Genomic DNA, 14,922 nt, shown 5'->3' on the forward strand with positions numbered 1-14,922 from the left:
TGGTACTTTTCACACTCTTAAAATATCAAGGCAAAGTTAAGCACGTTCTGTACCTATTTCTTTCCTTAAGCTTGGGCTGGCATCACTTGCCTCAAAGAATCGAAACAGGATAGCCATTGCCTAAACCAGCTTAATTCCACTAGCTACTTCAAACCTTTATTATATTTCAAAACACTTCTACTCCCTTCACAAATATTCTCTTCTCATTAAATGCCTTTATGATCCCTTAAGCACCAAGAGAATATATGAAAAGTTAAACTATAATATTTTGTAAATCTATGAGCGTGTACATTTTTTAAGGAGGAGGACAAAAACAACCAGAGGTAACCAGATTTTTACGGGAGTCCGCTGTCACCTTGTTGCTCAGCAGAAGCCATGGATGTTCATTTCCAGTTCTCTCAGGTCCACAACGGAAGCCTGGCAGTTCACTCACCTCTTCTTCTACAGTCTTTTACATGGAAGACAGATTTGAAGACAGACTAAGTGTTTAAATAATGACAGGCTTACCCTACATACTTACTAAAATAATTAAATTTTCTCTATTCTTTGAAGTCCACTCTTCATGCACGGCACTAAGTATTTTAATCTGTCAATGCTTTTTTTCCCCCTTCAATTATTACCCTTGTTCTCTTTAAAGATCCTGCCCCCAGATGGAATCTGTGAAGAGGGATCACTTTCTAACAGTTTAAGTAAGAAATCCTACCCACCAACCACTACTGAAAATGACTTGATATGAAGTACGTAACATTCCTCTTTGAAAACATTTCTGATTTGTTTCTGATTAACTCTAGTTCCATGTTACTATTTTCAGCTGCCACTCTCTCTGCCTCACACGCCATAGGACTAGGCAAGAAAGATGATCACAATACTAGCTACCCCAAGCTGAGTGCTGATTCTAGGCTGCTGTGCTAAGCTCGCTTTATCCACCTACCTCATTTTATAACCCTACATGGTAGGTAATATCCCTGTTTTGACATAAGGGATCAGAGATCAAAGTAGTTAAAGAATTTGTTTAAGGATAATTACTTACCAAATGACAGTGAGAATTTGAACTCAGGTCTGTCTTACTCCAAAGTCTAGGAGTCACACCTATTCCTAAAAGGTTTGCAGCCTGACATACCTCATGCAACCTGCACCAGGTAGTTTTATTTTTCAAACTAAAGATACAGGAAGTGGTCACAGATACCTGTGTATGTGGAATCAGCCATGCAGTATAAGTGTGATGTAGCTATGTGGTATAAGAGTGTCTCACAGAGTAGAATTTGGGTCTTTCTGGAAGTTTCCCAGTTCCATACAAGCAACGCCAACAGCCTTCTGTCAATACTGTGGTGGTGCTGACAGGAATCTACATGCAAGACTAGATGAGGGAGGTAATCTTCCCTCAAGTCTGCTTCATCCTGAACCTGTGTGTCTGTCTTCAAGGGCGAGCTGTGATTTCATTCGTAAAACCCGTTGCCATCCAGTCAGTTCCAGCTCATAGCAACCCTGTAGGACACAGCTGAGCTGCCCCACAGGGTTTCCAAAGCTGTCATCTTTACCCAGCAGACTGTAACATCTTTCTCCCACGAAGCAGCTGCGGGGTTTGAACCACCAACCGTTTGGTTAGCAGCTGAATGCTTAACCACTGTGCCACCAGGGCTCTTTGTGATTCTAGTCATGGTCTACTCTACACAGCATGTAGCCCACACCTTGGGATGTAGAACAGAGCTATGAACTATTACACTGTGCAGGCTGGGCTGCTTCACTGCTAACCTACAATACAGAATATCTGACAGGCACAGCTATTCCACAGAGTGCAGCGCAGCCACTCTGCAAAATACAGATGGAACAAAGTCAGCAGCAGTAAAAACTTCAGAAATAATATTTAAGGTAGCAAGAGGCACATAAATTTTTCTCTAAAAAAGCTGACAATTCTATGTTGTGGCCAAAGGGACGCCTGAATTCAAGTGTTAAACTCACTACGGCTCTACTGCATTATTATGGGATAAAAAAAAAAAAAAAAAACATTTAAAATATTTCAGAAATTCATTAAGCTAATGGTGAAGCTTCCAAAAGTTCAGGTTCGACCTGGTAAAGGTAGTATTTACATGCCGATTCCTGGATCTATGCCTCATAATAAAAGCACGGTAGTTAAGAGCTCGGCTACTTACCAAAAGGTCAGCAGTTCAAATCCACCAGCAGCTCCTTAAAAACTCTATGGGGCAGTTTTACTCTGAGCTACAGGGTTGCTACAAGCTGGACTCGCCTTGACAGCAACGGGTTTGGGTTTTTTTTTGGATTTTGGTAGTAGGATGCCAGTATGACGTTAGGTGGGCGTACTAAATATCTCAATGGGAAAAGCCCCCGTGAGTAAGCAATTATTACAGGAATACAAAAGAGCATGTCACTGAATTACCGCCAAACATCTCTACCTAAAGCAAATTTATTGCTTAAAAAAAAATAGTTTATACTACACTGTTGACTTGTTCTACGCCACGTGCTTGCTCAAGAGGTGGATTTTACCTTCCGCTGAAGCTGTGTATTTTCCAATCTGTTCAGGGCAGCTGTCAAGTAATCAGAGTAAGCAGTGCTGTTTTAATAAGGAAGTCTTTTAATGAAATATAATAGGTCACAAATACCTCATTTCTGCTCTTTACTGTAATTGCCAGTCTTTACTATAACTGCCACTTTAACAATCTTTTCCAAATGCTGACACAAAAGATGAACAAATCAAGGGTATTAGCGTGTGTGTGTTTACAGCTTACTGCTGTCAAAGGCTGGAGGTCTACTCCTAACTCGAGCAGCCACCAGAGGATCTGTTTCTTTTGATGGAGGCATCCTGTTCCAGGTTGTGAATGTATCTGAATTAATTTCCTTTTCATGGTCATATCAGCAAACATATACTAAAGGCTACACATGAGAAGTATTGACGAAGTTACAGCCCAACGCTACAGCTTCAGGGATATCACAGATACTTTTACTATCACTGCAGAAGATTGCATATTTTATTACTTTTTAAAAAATAAATTATCTGTTCTATTAGTTATTAGTTCATAATTTCAAAAAGCAATGTTTACATATAATTCAAATAGCCTATTCTGTTAGATAAATTTTCCATCTATTATAATCATCAGTTCTACATAAACACCCTGTTCAATTACATATACAAAATTATAAGGAGTTGCTGCAAAATTAAAATAGAGGATTCCAAAGAAAACGTGCAAATATTATGATTTGTACCGTTTACAAATCACACTCACTATAATTACTTTGCTACAGCTAAATTTCGAATTTGATTTAAAAAAAATAAACTCTTTAAAAACTATTTCTCTGAAGACTTCTTGATGTAATCATACTTTCAACTTTTTGTTTTGTTTTATTTTGAGCATACTTTCTTTTTTGCTATTTTTTGGAGCCTGTAGCTTTTTCAATTTAGTACTATTATTGGTATTTTAATGCCAGAAGTCCTGTGCACAAACAGTGGTAGTTTTTTTATAAGAAGTTTTGCCCATTTTGAAAGGCTAAGCTTCCCCAAATCAAACCAGCTTACTGTGAAAAGAAAACCATGACAACTGTTTGTACCTCTTGCTTCATTATCACATCCGGCCTGGTCACTCTTAGAGATTCAATCTCGTATGGTTGCTAGGAGTCTGTTGCCGTGCAACCTAAAAGGGTATGCTGTGCCTTCAGGCTAAGGAGTACTAATAAACCTGTAGGCTTCTCTCTACGGGGCTGACCAGTATGTTTAAAGGGCTTAATACTTTTCAAGAGTGATTGGCCCAACATTCAAGACACATCCTATTAAAAACAAGTCACACTGAGAGATTTTTAACAAAGGCACAAAATGCTAAACATACACAAATATTCAACAAGTATCCTCAGAATCCCTAACTAATTTGGTAAAACAAACAAAGAACAGATTATGACCTACGTTTCAATTATACCACCTACGCTTTGCAAGTTTTTACTTCTTTATAGTGCCCTATGAGGAACTGACTCGACGGCAGTGGTTTTTTCTTAGTCCCCTAAAAGGTTATAATGGATATAACTGGACTGAGAAAGTTTCAGGAAAAAAGCAGTATTAAGAACCTTCGACTATGATTTTAAAAAAACAAAGCCATATTGTATTTATATAAACTCTGATAATAGAAAAATAAATTAAATCCAGAAGTCATGAAGTTACTAAAACTAAAAAACAACCCCCCTCCAAAAAAAAAATCTTTGAGAAACTGAAGAAATTCCAATTTTTATCATAAAAACAGATTACTCTTTGTTTTTCTTTTCATCCCTTTTGGTCAATAGTGGTTTTACATTAATTAAATCTAAAATTTATCCTATCAGATGTAAATGACATAACTTTAAAGATTAAATTATCCTTTATTCACATAAATTCACTACAATTAGATAGTATAACTTTCCTGTAAATGAGAAGAGTAGTTTATCAGAAATATACTGCAATTTTGTGAAACAGATGGAATTTGAAAACTGGCCCTAGGTTAAGGGAAGAATTCTATCTCCTGCAAAAGATGAAATTATATTTACTTTTATGTGACAGGCCTTTTTCGTAAAGTGTTTTAAGAGAAAAAGAAGTTTGTCTTCTACCACAAAATATCAAAGACTACAGATAAAGGAAACTAATACATGATTAAACAATAATCATTTTAACTATGAAAATCCATCCAGAACTTTCTAAAGATACTTTGATATATTTATATTACCTGCAACTTTTGAAAGCTAAAAATAAAATTTAAAAAAAAAAAGGGGGCAGAGAATATTTTCTCTACCTTGTTGGCGAAAGCCCTTCTGTCCAACTCCTCTGAGTTGGGGCACTTTTTTAAGTAATCTGTCAACTGCAATACCTCAGCCTTTTTTAAAGGGCCACGGTTATCTGTCCTTCCACGGCTCCTTTCATTCCCTCTTCTCATTACACACCACAGGAAGCAGAGTCCAGGGAATTAAGCGTTTCTCTAAAAGTACCGAGAAGCAACAACCAGAGGAATGTGGAAGAACTATCCAAAAAAAGGACAAAGAACCCAATAATAAAGGCGAGCTGAAGCAGCTGAGAGGAGCCAAGGCAACATCTGACCAAAGAACTGAGGACGAGGAGGAGAGAATGTGTGGGTTAAGAAGGTTTAGAACTGAAACACCCTGGAAGGAAAGCTGAGCAGAGCAGAACAGAAAAATCCCAGAGGGAGAAAATGGACAGGGAGAGAGAATCGCTGAGAAACAGGAATCCATTAGAAAGGGAATAACTGAAAGAATACTTGCAGAAGGACACATGATCATTGAGGAAAAAAGAGAAAACATGAAAATTGTATGTCCAATAACTTTATAAATCTAAAATCTATCCTATCAGATATAAATGACATAACTTTAAAGATTAAATTATCCTTTATTCACATAAATTCACAACAATTAATGTAACTTTCCTGCAAATGAGGAGAGTAGTTTATCAGAAATACACCACAATTTTGTGAAGCAAGTGGAATTTGAAAACTCGACTCTTACCCCATAAGAAGGCATGCAACAACTCAGGGCAGAAGGCTCTTCTTAAAAGATGCAGTGAAGCTGGTAGACAGGATGTAGCCACCAAGTTACTAGTAACTTGAAGACTTCACTCTGTTCAATTTCACAAAGAGGTAATTTGAATCGTTTTCCATTCTCCTTTAGGATAAGAGAAATTTAGCTGAATTCTGAAGTTGTAGGGGCTAATGTATGAAAATATTTTTAAAAGAAATTGAATTTTTTTTTTTTCCAAACAAGAACGAAGCATTAAAAGACACAGGAACAAGTATGCACACACATACTTACACACAGAAGTTAACAAAGTTATGAAAATCAGGTTCTACTTATGAGTATACGGGTCACAGGGTATGTGTTAGGCAAATGGTATTAACATTCAATGCAGTTATTTAATGTTTGGTCAATTACCAGTCGAGTGTATTAATAATGCTGGAAGAATCCGATCAGAAAGAATCAAAGTTCTAAACCTGCTACATTAATATTTAGGATCCTGTTAAAACCCAGAAAACCCAGTGCCGTCGAGTCGATTCCGACTCCTAGCGACCCTACAGGACAGAGTAGAAAGGATCCTGTTAAGCACTAACTAAAAAGCAATGGGGAAAAGATAAACAAAACTGGCAGGGGTGCCGATTCCATACTGGAAGAGTCTCTGGAGAGTGCTTCTGGCGTTCACCTGCCCTGGCATCCCCAAAGCTATATCGCCGAAATTTAAAGCGTAGTATCCTTAAGAGAAACGACAAGACTATGTAGCCACAGAGAATGCCTTATCTACCCAAGGAGTGAAGCCTCTTTTCCAGCTGCAAATTTTAGTTTTCTTGGACTTGCATATCATATTTGATTCATCTCCATATATCCACTTGCCTTAAAAAAAAAAACTTCAAAAAATTTTGCTGAATAAAACTGAATTCTGATTTTTTTTTTATTTCAATAACATTTTATCAAGAATTGTAGGCTTTCTGATATACTACATAATCAGTGTTGGTAAGGGATGACTTACAAGTTAGAACTCTCTTTATTAGTCATATCTTTCCAAGTAAAAAAGAAAAAAAACACCGAGACTCATAAATTTAACATAATTTCTCCTTTCTACTGACAGATATTTGCCAATGTATGTTTCTTCCAATTTATGTCTCTAATTTGTTTAGCCGAGGTCAAAAAGGATGCTGATGTACAAAGGATGTCTACACTTAGGTTTTTTAATATTAAAATTTATTAAAAGCAATAAAGCAACTGACTAAAAGAGTGATATCAGTTAAAAACACTAAAAAACAACTTTTCAAATTAAAAATTTTATTTTTAACTACAATTATTCACTTTTATAGATTTTAAAACTTTAAAAAGATCAGTATTGGATCAAAAAATTTTTTTCTCAAATGCATTTTGAGGATGCTGAAAAGGCATCTTGAAGTACTATTCCAAAAACATCAGGGGTAATTTCAGGTGCATAATATCATGGACGCCAAAACTCATAGATATTTCACAATTTCTGATGAAAGAGAAAAACACATAGGAAATCTTCAGAAGACATAAATGAAGCCATCTTAATGAAGGAAGAAACTACTTTCTCACAGAGCACTAGGAAAGGATCTTGGTGGAGTCTGTATAGGCAGTCCCCGACTTATGAGGGGGTTCTGTTTCAATGACTCAATCCCACAATTCCATCCTAAGTCAGTTCTGACATAAGTCAAATACCTTTTTTTTTTTTTTTAGTTTTCATTATTACTGCCTTTTATTATGAGTATCTTTATAAATCTGACAGTGTTTTCAACAGTAAATCATAAAATTGAACACCTGCAAGTGAACATGTGAGAAAGATAACATCAGCAAATTACGAACTGCAATATTACCAATGATAAGATGTACAAAAAAAAAAAAGACAATCGTAAGTGAGGTTCGCCATAACTCCATAACTCAGATATGTCAAAAGTCAGGGACTACCTGTACTGAACTTGAAAGATTATGTTTCATTCCAACTCAAAATCAGAGGCCAGAAATACTGAAGTTCACAATTTGAAAGCGTAAATGATACTTATCTGGGAACTAAACTTTATTCTTTGACCATTTTTTTTTCATCTAGCCCTCCACGGGGCGACGGGGCAGACGCAACATGGTAATACTGTAGAGGAAGCGACCAGAAGTCTGATGCTAACCCTGACTCGGCCCTCAGCTTGATCTGGGTCCCTTTCCACAGGTAAAAAGTGAGAAATGATAGGTAGCAGGTAAAGTAAAGGGGAATAGGGAAACGAGACTGACCAGGAGTTGTTAACCATTAAAAAGCAAAGTGATGGATCCATGGGAATTCATTTCACCATTCTCTTTTTGTATGTGTTTAATGTTTTCCTTAATAAAAAGGTGAGGGGGACACATGAGTGGAGGAGGCTCCATGCACCAAGTCTCTTATAACTCAATTATTTTTTCATAAACATGGAGGTGCAGCAAACAAGCGATGATGCTAAATTTGGTTTGATTTTTTTTTTTTAAATGTCAGAAATAACTAGTTACTCAAGTTCAAGAGACTCTGGCCTAGAGGTTGCTAAAATATGGGCACAGCCGACTCGGCATATTTGCAAGTATAATCATTCAACCCACCTTCAAGGATAGAAACCAAGATTAGAAGTAAGTATTGTATATCTAATTCTGTACGCTCAAACAGAGAAATGTAAGTCTGTTTTTAAGCTTCCACACCAGTTTCTATTTCCTTAACTTAAATATGTTAAAAAATATATATGTATTTTATACTTTGTTCCATTTTTGAAGTATTCCAATGCAGTACAATGGCCTCAAATCCTGTCAACCTGTACATTTCATAATGGATGACAGGCACATAATGCTGGATTTCTGACACTGAATTGAAATGGAAAATATGATTTTGACACGAATACACTGAAAACCCCGTTCTAAAAATACCAGCATATTTGTCAAAATAACAGAATTCAAGGCAATTTGCCTCCACTAGTAATTTTTATTTGTCTAAATAACCTCTCACTTGTGTCTTTTTGTATATACGAAGTTCCACAAATAAATTCAACCCACCAACCCCTGATTAGAGATGACTAGATAACGACAGATGTACCTATGGTGTGTAAACAATGCCATCCCAGCGCCCCATCTGCTAAGACACGGAAGTGCACTGTGGTCGCAGAGGCCATCATGAGGGAAGATTTTCTCCAATTATCCATAGGCGCAAACTAGCAGTCTGGCAAATGCTAACTCCTATTTGCCTATTAATCGTGGTTTTTACTTTCAATAGTTCATGTATAAATCCAGTCACTCAGGATATGTTTTAGTGACAGTTACAGGTATTTCTAAGTACCTCCGACTTAGAAACATGTAGGGTGAACTTGAACTTAACACGCATCTACCCCTTCAAAATAAAACTAAACGTAGTTTTTGAAAGGGTCTCTTAACCTGCTTGTTTTCTTAAGGAAATTCATAGCTTGGGTCAATGCACCTCAAAATATAGATAGATAAAAAGGTTACATATTCAGGGAAAGGCATATAAAAATGATGAAGGGAGGAAAGAAAAAGACAGAAATGTATTATATGAGGACAGATGTGAAAAAATTCAGCTTCTTCAGTATGGAAGGCAGGCTAGCATCAATCAAAGCATCTATACTATAAATACATAAAGTTACATTTAAAGGAATATCCAGAACTTAACCTCCTTCAGGTCTTTGTTCAAATGTTACCTTCTCTGTGAGGTCTTCCTAACTACCCTATTTAAAACTGCAAGCCCTGCCATCCCATCAGCCGCCCCCTGTCTCGCCCTCTCTTGCTTTATTTTTCTCCACAGCTATAGCCATCTGTTACAATACATACTCATATCTTCCATTTCCCTCATGCCCAGTTGTTAGAACACGAGCTCCTCACGGGCAGAGACAGGACGGGTTTGCTCACTGTTGTATCGCCTACAGCAGTTCACTGCTTGGCCCACGCTGTAGGTGCAAACATTGGCTCAATGGGTGAATGAATGACTGTAAGAATTAAAAATCAGCTTGCACACCAAAACTCATCATAGAAACTGAAGGCACATTCTTGAATGAGGTTAAGATTACTTCTTCAAAAAACAAAAACCAAACCCACTCCCACTGGGTCAATTCGGACTCGGAGCCACTCTATAGGGCAGAGCAGAACTGCTCCATAGGGTTTCCAAGGCTGTAAATCTTTACAGAAGCAGACTGCCACTTTTTCTCCAGCAGAGAGGCTGGTGGGTTTGAACCACTGACCTTTTGGTTAGCAGCTCAGCACTTAACCACTGTGCCACCAGGGCTCCTAGGTTATCTCAGGATAAGTAGTAAATTCATCAAACTCACCACCTCCAGAGATGGAACAGAATGAAAATACACTCATTCAAAAGGGGGCTGAATGGATCTATAAAGCTCCATATAAAAAACAAAGGTTTTGGGGGTAAAGTCTCTGTGTTGTTGCTGTTGTGAGCTGTCAAGTCGATTCCGACCACAGTGACCCCATGTGACAAAGGAGAACTTCCCTCCAAGGTGTTCTAGGCTGTAAGCTTTATGGGAGCAGATTATCAGGTCTTTACCCCGTGAAGTTGCTGGTGGGTTCGAACTGCCCCCCCTTTCAGTTAGCAGCCAAGCCCTTAACCATTGTACCAGCAAGGTTCCTAAGTCTCTGGAGCGGACATCAAACCAGGATGCCCTGCCTTTCACAGTGTGGCCATCAGCGGAGTATCACAAACGCAACCGCGGGTTTGACTACTGCCCTCTGACGCCACTAGCTGCTTTGGTGCAACCCTGGAATCCAGGTCTGGATCCTGCACCTGGATGCCCCAGTGGGTACAGGGAGGTTAGGCAGCAGCAGAAGTCAAGAGGCATGGGGTATTCAAAGGAGCCCCCGCAAAGCAAAACTCCCATAACATCCCACGTCTCTCCCATATTAAGCCATATTATGAATTCCCCACCTGGCCACAACTAGGAAACAGGCAGGTGGTGCTGGGTCTTAAAAGACACTCCCTAACTTCTGAAACTAAGAAATGAGTCTTCCCAGACAGGATGGAAATCCCAGGAAGTCGTGAATTTCCCATGTACATACATACACATGAGATTCAAACACATGTACATAGACAGGGAAGAAAACATCATTGGAAAAAGAAAGAGGAACAGAGACCTTGATTAAAGATCCACCCAAATCTACTGCCTGCTAGATGATGCTATATTTGAAGAAATATCCAAAATTCATAAATTCATGCCATTAAATACTTTTTGAAAACAATCTAGACAGAAAAGTCACAGAGTGGTGAAGCCGAAGTTTGGAAACGTAGGTGTGAGGGGCCTTTGAATGTACACCAGACCGTAGGCTTCCTGACAGCAAAGCCTACAGGCAGTCTTGTTGCACATCTTGGAACTCAATAAATATTTCTTAAATGAATATGCCAAATAGGCAATGAGGAATCCTGAAAGACTCTGATCCAGAGAAATACAGAACGCTGGGCTCTTTGAAAAACTCCAAACTAACTTCTTTTTAGAGGATTCTATTATTCCATATTTAGAAACACTTTAAAATGTACCTTAATTACTAACTCATCAGATATTAAGATATTAGGGCTATATCCAATATTTTAGGCTTTTCCTCTTTATATTCAACAAATATGGTAGCATAGTATTTAGTTACTCCAGTACCCAAATCTTAGAAGTCAGCAGCTGTATGCAAACCTCCATTTAAGACTTGCAAGTATTTAGCAATCTGTTAGCATTTGTGGTTTCCATACTATTTCATCGGCCAATATATTCATGGGTCAGCATATTGGGAATATAGTTTAATATAAAAGTAAATTAATTTGACTCCGCCACTAAGACAAAAAAACTTTTCAATTAGCATAAAGCAAAATCAATTTAACGCACTGTATTCTGAGTCTCTTTTAACTCAATGAAACAGCAGCATTAAATAAAAATTAAATGATAAATCATGAAGAATGAGGAACTTCTAGGCAAAAACGCAAGAGCTAACTCATATTTCATCATACCTTTGTTTATCATATCTCCATTTTTACTGAGGGTGAGGATAAACCCAAAGGGAACGGTTTTACAAGAAAGGTTTTTCCCTGGGGATTTACCTTGTTAAGAGCAAATGACAAACGGTTTTCCCCTATAGGAAACCTACTCTTGTTTTATATAAATGTATCCTTTCAGATTTGGTACCGCAGATGAAGCTGGCAAGAGCATCAGGTTACCACTGGAAAGTTCAGTGGTTGTCATTTTCTTGGACTATTCTAGATGTAGTCTTTCAAATAATTAACAGTCTACGTGCTCAAACTGTTCATCTTTATCACAAAGGATACCAAAACTAAGCTCATTTGACCTCAAAGGTTTACTTCTAAAACACACACACACAAATAAAACATTAAGACAAAATTGTGGCGATTACTTATTCCTGCACAGTCTCATTCTATTAATCAGTAAACAGTATCTCCTTCCAAAAACTCAGATTAAGGAAATGCGAAGTGGTATAACGGGCATGGCTGCTAGTCTTGCTTCTGGTTGTTATGGGATAAAGAGCAGTCTTTCACATGCCCCTTTTCTGCTGGCTCACTCTTAAGAGCACGGCAACACCTTTCTTTAAAGCCCAGCTGGGCAAGCCTCAGCTTGTAAACACCTGTGTCTGCTGCCAGTGCTCTGCGGTTGTCCCACCAGAGAGTGACCCACAGGAACAAATGTTTCAAATTTTAAAAATTAATAACTAGATAGATTTTACCATAATCTTAAGAAAGAAACTGTGACAGTCAGCTTCTGTAAAGATTTACAGTCTTGGAAACTCTACGCGGCAGTTCTACCCCGTAAGGTCGCTATGAGTCGGAATGGACTCAACAGCAGTGGGTTTAGAATGAACAGAACCACCCTTACCCTCATCAAAAACATAAAGAGGCTCAGGCCAGGCCTAAGAATTTTTTTTCCACTAAATATAGTGATTATGACATACACGTGAAGAAGGACCCCTGGTGGGGACTGTTATGAATCAGAATCAACTCAATGGCAATGGGTTTAAACAAATGTGAGAAAATAAACTTGTCTGTTAAAGCCTCCCACTTGTGATATTCGTTACATCAGCACCAGAAGACGACAACACTGCCCACAAATCGATTTACTGGTGTCATAATTCTTTTCTCCACAGAAAATATGAAAAGGTTCTTGATTTCTAATTTCTTACCATGCTGTAGCTTTTCCCTAACATGGGTGTGTTTGTTTTAATTCTACATGAGTTTTCAAGTACACCTGGAGGCCACACCATTAAGCATTTCTCTTTTGCTGTCCTGAAGTGGACAAACGGGAGCCTTTAAAGGAAGACTAGTTATAACCTCTTCATTCAAGCATACCTTTATCCTCACTTTAATGTGATACTAGTATTAGACCGAAGAACTCAGGTGGTGTAGTGGTTAAGCACTCAGCTGCTAACCAAAAGGTCAACGGGTTCAGGCCCACCACCTGCTCCATACGAAAAAGATGCGGCAGTTTGCCTCCATAAAGATTATAGCGTTGGAAACCCTACGGGGCGGGGTGGGGCGGGGTGGGGCGGGGTGGGGCGGGGTGGGGCGGGGTGGGGCGGGGTGGGGGGGTGGGGTTCTACTCTGTCCTGTAGGGTCGCTACAGCAGCGGGTTTTCCATGTGAAGAGATGGTGTCCTTCCAAATTAGAATATTAAGTTGTTTGCTATTGCGGAGTTACTTCAATATAGAGGTAGACCAATATGTTATCATTCTTTCAATGAAAATGGCTGGTTTTTATGCTCTACCATATCGTAAACTCCATGGTAGACTATTTTGAAAAAAAACAGAAACAACTTTTAAACGTTAGAATAAAATTGCCTGTGGTTCTATTGATACCACATGGGATGTAAAATAATAAAAAGCAGGAGCAAAGGAGAACGGACAACACCAAAGACACAAGGAAAATATTAGCCTAAGAGACAAAACTCAAACACCAAACCAATCCCATTGCTGTCGAGTCAATTCCGACTCATAGCGACCCTACAGGACAGAGTAGAACTGCCCCATAGAGTTTCCAAGGAGCGCCTAGTGGATCCCAAACTGCTGACCTTTTTTCAGTCAGCAGCCATATCTCTTAACCACTATGCCACCAGAGTTTCCAAGAGACAGAAAAGGCCACATAAACCAGAGACTGCAGCAGCCTGAGACCAGAAGAACTAGACGGTGCCTGGCTACCAATGACTGCCCTGACAGGGAACACAACAGAGAGTCACTGACGGAGCAGGAGAAAAGTGGGGTGCAGAACTGAAGTTCTAGTAAAAACACCAGACTTAACGGTCTGACTGATTCTGGAAGAATCCCAGAAGACACGGCCCCTAGGCTCTGTTAACCCAGGATTAAAACCATTCCCGAAGCCAACTCTTCCAACAAAGATTAGACCGGACTATGACGCATAAAATAATACTCGTGAAGAGTGTGCTTCTTAGTTCAAGAAGATACACAAGACTAAATGGGCAGCTCTGTCCAGAGGCGAGATGAGAAGGCAGAAAGGGACAGAAGCTGACTGAACGGACATGGGAAATCTGGGGTAGAAAGGGGGAAAGTGCGGGCACATTATAGGGATAGTAACTAGGTTCTCATAACAATGTGTGTATAAATTTTTGTATGAAAAACTAACTTGAGCTGTAAACCTTCACCTAAAACACAGTAGTAACAATGAAAGTAAAAAGCAAAAGTATACTTAAGTATAAGGTACCTAAAAGCACAGAAAAAATACCACAAATAACATTTAAGCTAATATCACATTAAATTCATATCAACCTGTTGCCATCGAATCTATTCCGACTCACAGGGACCCTAGAACACAGAGTAGAACTGCCCCATAGGGTTTCCAAGGAGCAGCTGGTGGATTCAAACTGCCGACCTTCTGGTTAGCAGCCGAGCTCTTAACGACTGAGGCCACTAGGGCTCCAATTTCTATCAAAATCTTCTATAGATATTATCAAAATCAGCGGGTATATCCCATGCTCTTTGGTTCTGCAGGGTTACTTCCATGTTTTATTCAAACACTGTCTGGCTGATTAAACTTTCTATTGGTGCTCTCTTGCATACATTGTATCTTCCCTCTACTTCTGGAAAGCTCAAGTATATGAAAGTCTAATACCCAGGATCACTTAACTTAGATGTTTCCTAGTGGCAGAAAGGATTAAATATCACCCTTTGAGAAAAGAAATGGAGGTTTAGTCATGGGATAAGATCATTTAATTAGCGCATCATTTTGTTCCTTTGTAGCACTATATTCCTCAGTTTGGCTGGTTACCCTGTAGTAGAAATATTTTAAGAGACTGCCGTAAAATATTTTATGAAGACTTTTGCATTTCTATTGAACCTTTTGGATAAGAGAGAAGTAAGTTTAACAATTAAGTTGCATAAACTAGAAAATGCAGACCCTATTTAATGTATTTACTTCTTCATGCCTTA

At 38.6% G+C, this 14,922-nt stretch overlaps 1 protein-coding gene across 14 annotated transcripts in view; it reads right to left on the minus strand.

Moving 5' to 3' along the window:
* The window catches only part of RFX3 (regulatory factor X3), a 320,548-nt gene that overhangs the window by 291,852 nt on the left and 13,774 nt on the right, over window positions 1–14,922 (minus strand). For 2 of the 14 annotated variants that reach the window (XR_010322875.1, XM_064290586.1), the window contains exon 1: window positions 356–12,997. The exons of 1 other annotated variant lie outside the window; for it this stretch is intronic. Coding sequence is in view for 11 of the 13 variants with exons in the window: in XM_064290586.1 (XP_064146656.1) it covers window positions 356–377 (22 nt within the window). In the remaining 2 variants the exon portion in view is untranslated. Of the gene's footprint in view, window positions 1–355; window positions 13,001–14,922 lie in introns of those variants that run through there. 11 more of the 14 variants (XM_064290585.1, XM_023539435.2, XM_023539429.2 and 8 more) reach the window with 10 other exon arrangements.

The sequence above is a fragment of the Loxodonta africana genome, chromosome 9, assembly GCF_030014295.1.
Source record: "Loxodonta africana isolate mLoxAfr1 chromosome 9, mLoxAfr1.hap2, whole genome shotgun sequence".
Lineage (NCBI taxonomy): Eukaryota > Metazoa > Chordata > Mammalia > Proboscidea > Elephantidae > Loxodonta > Loxodonta africana.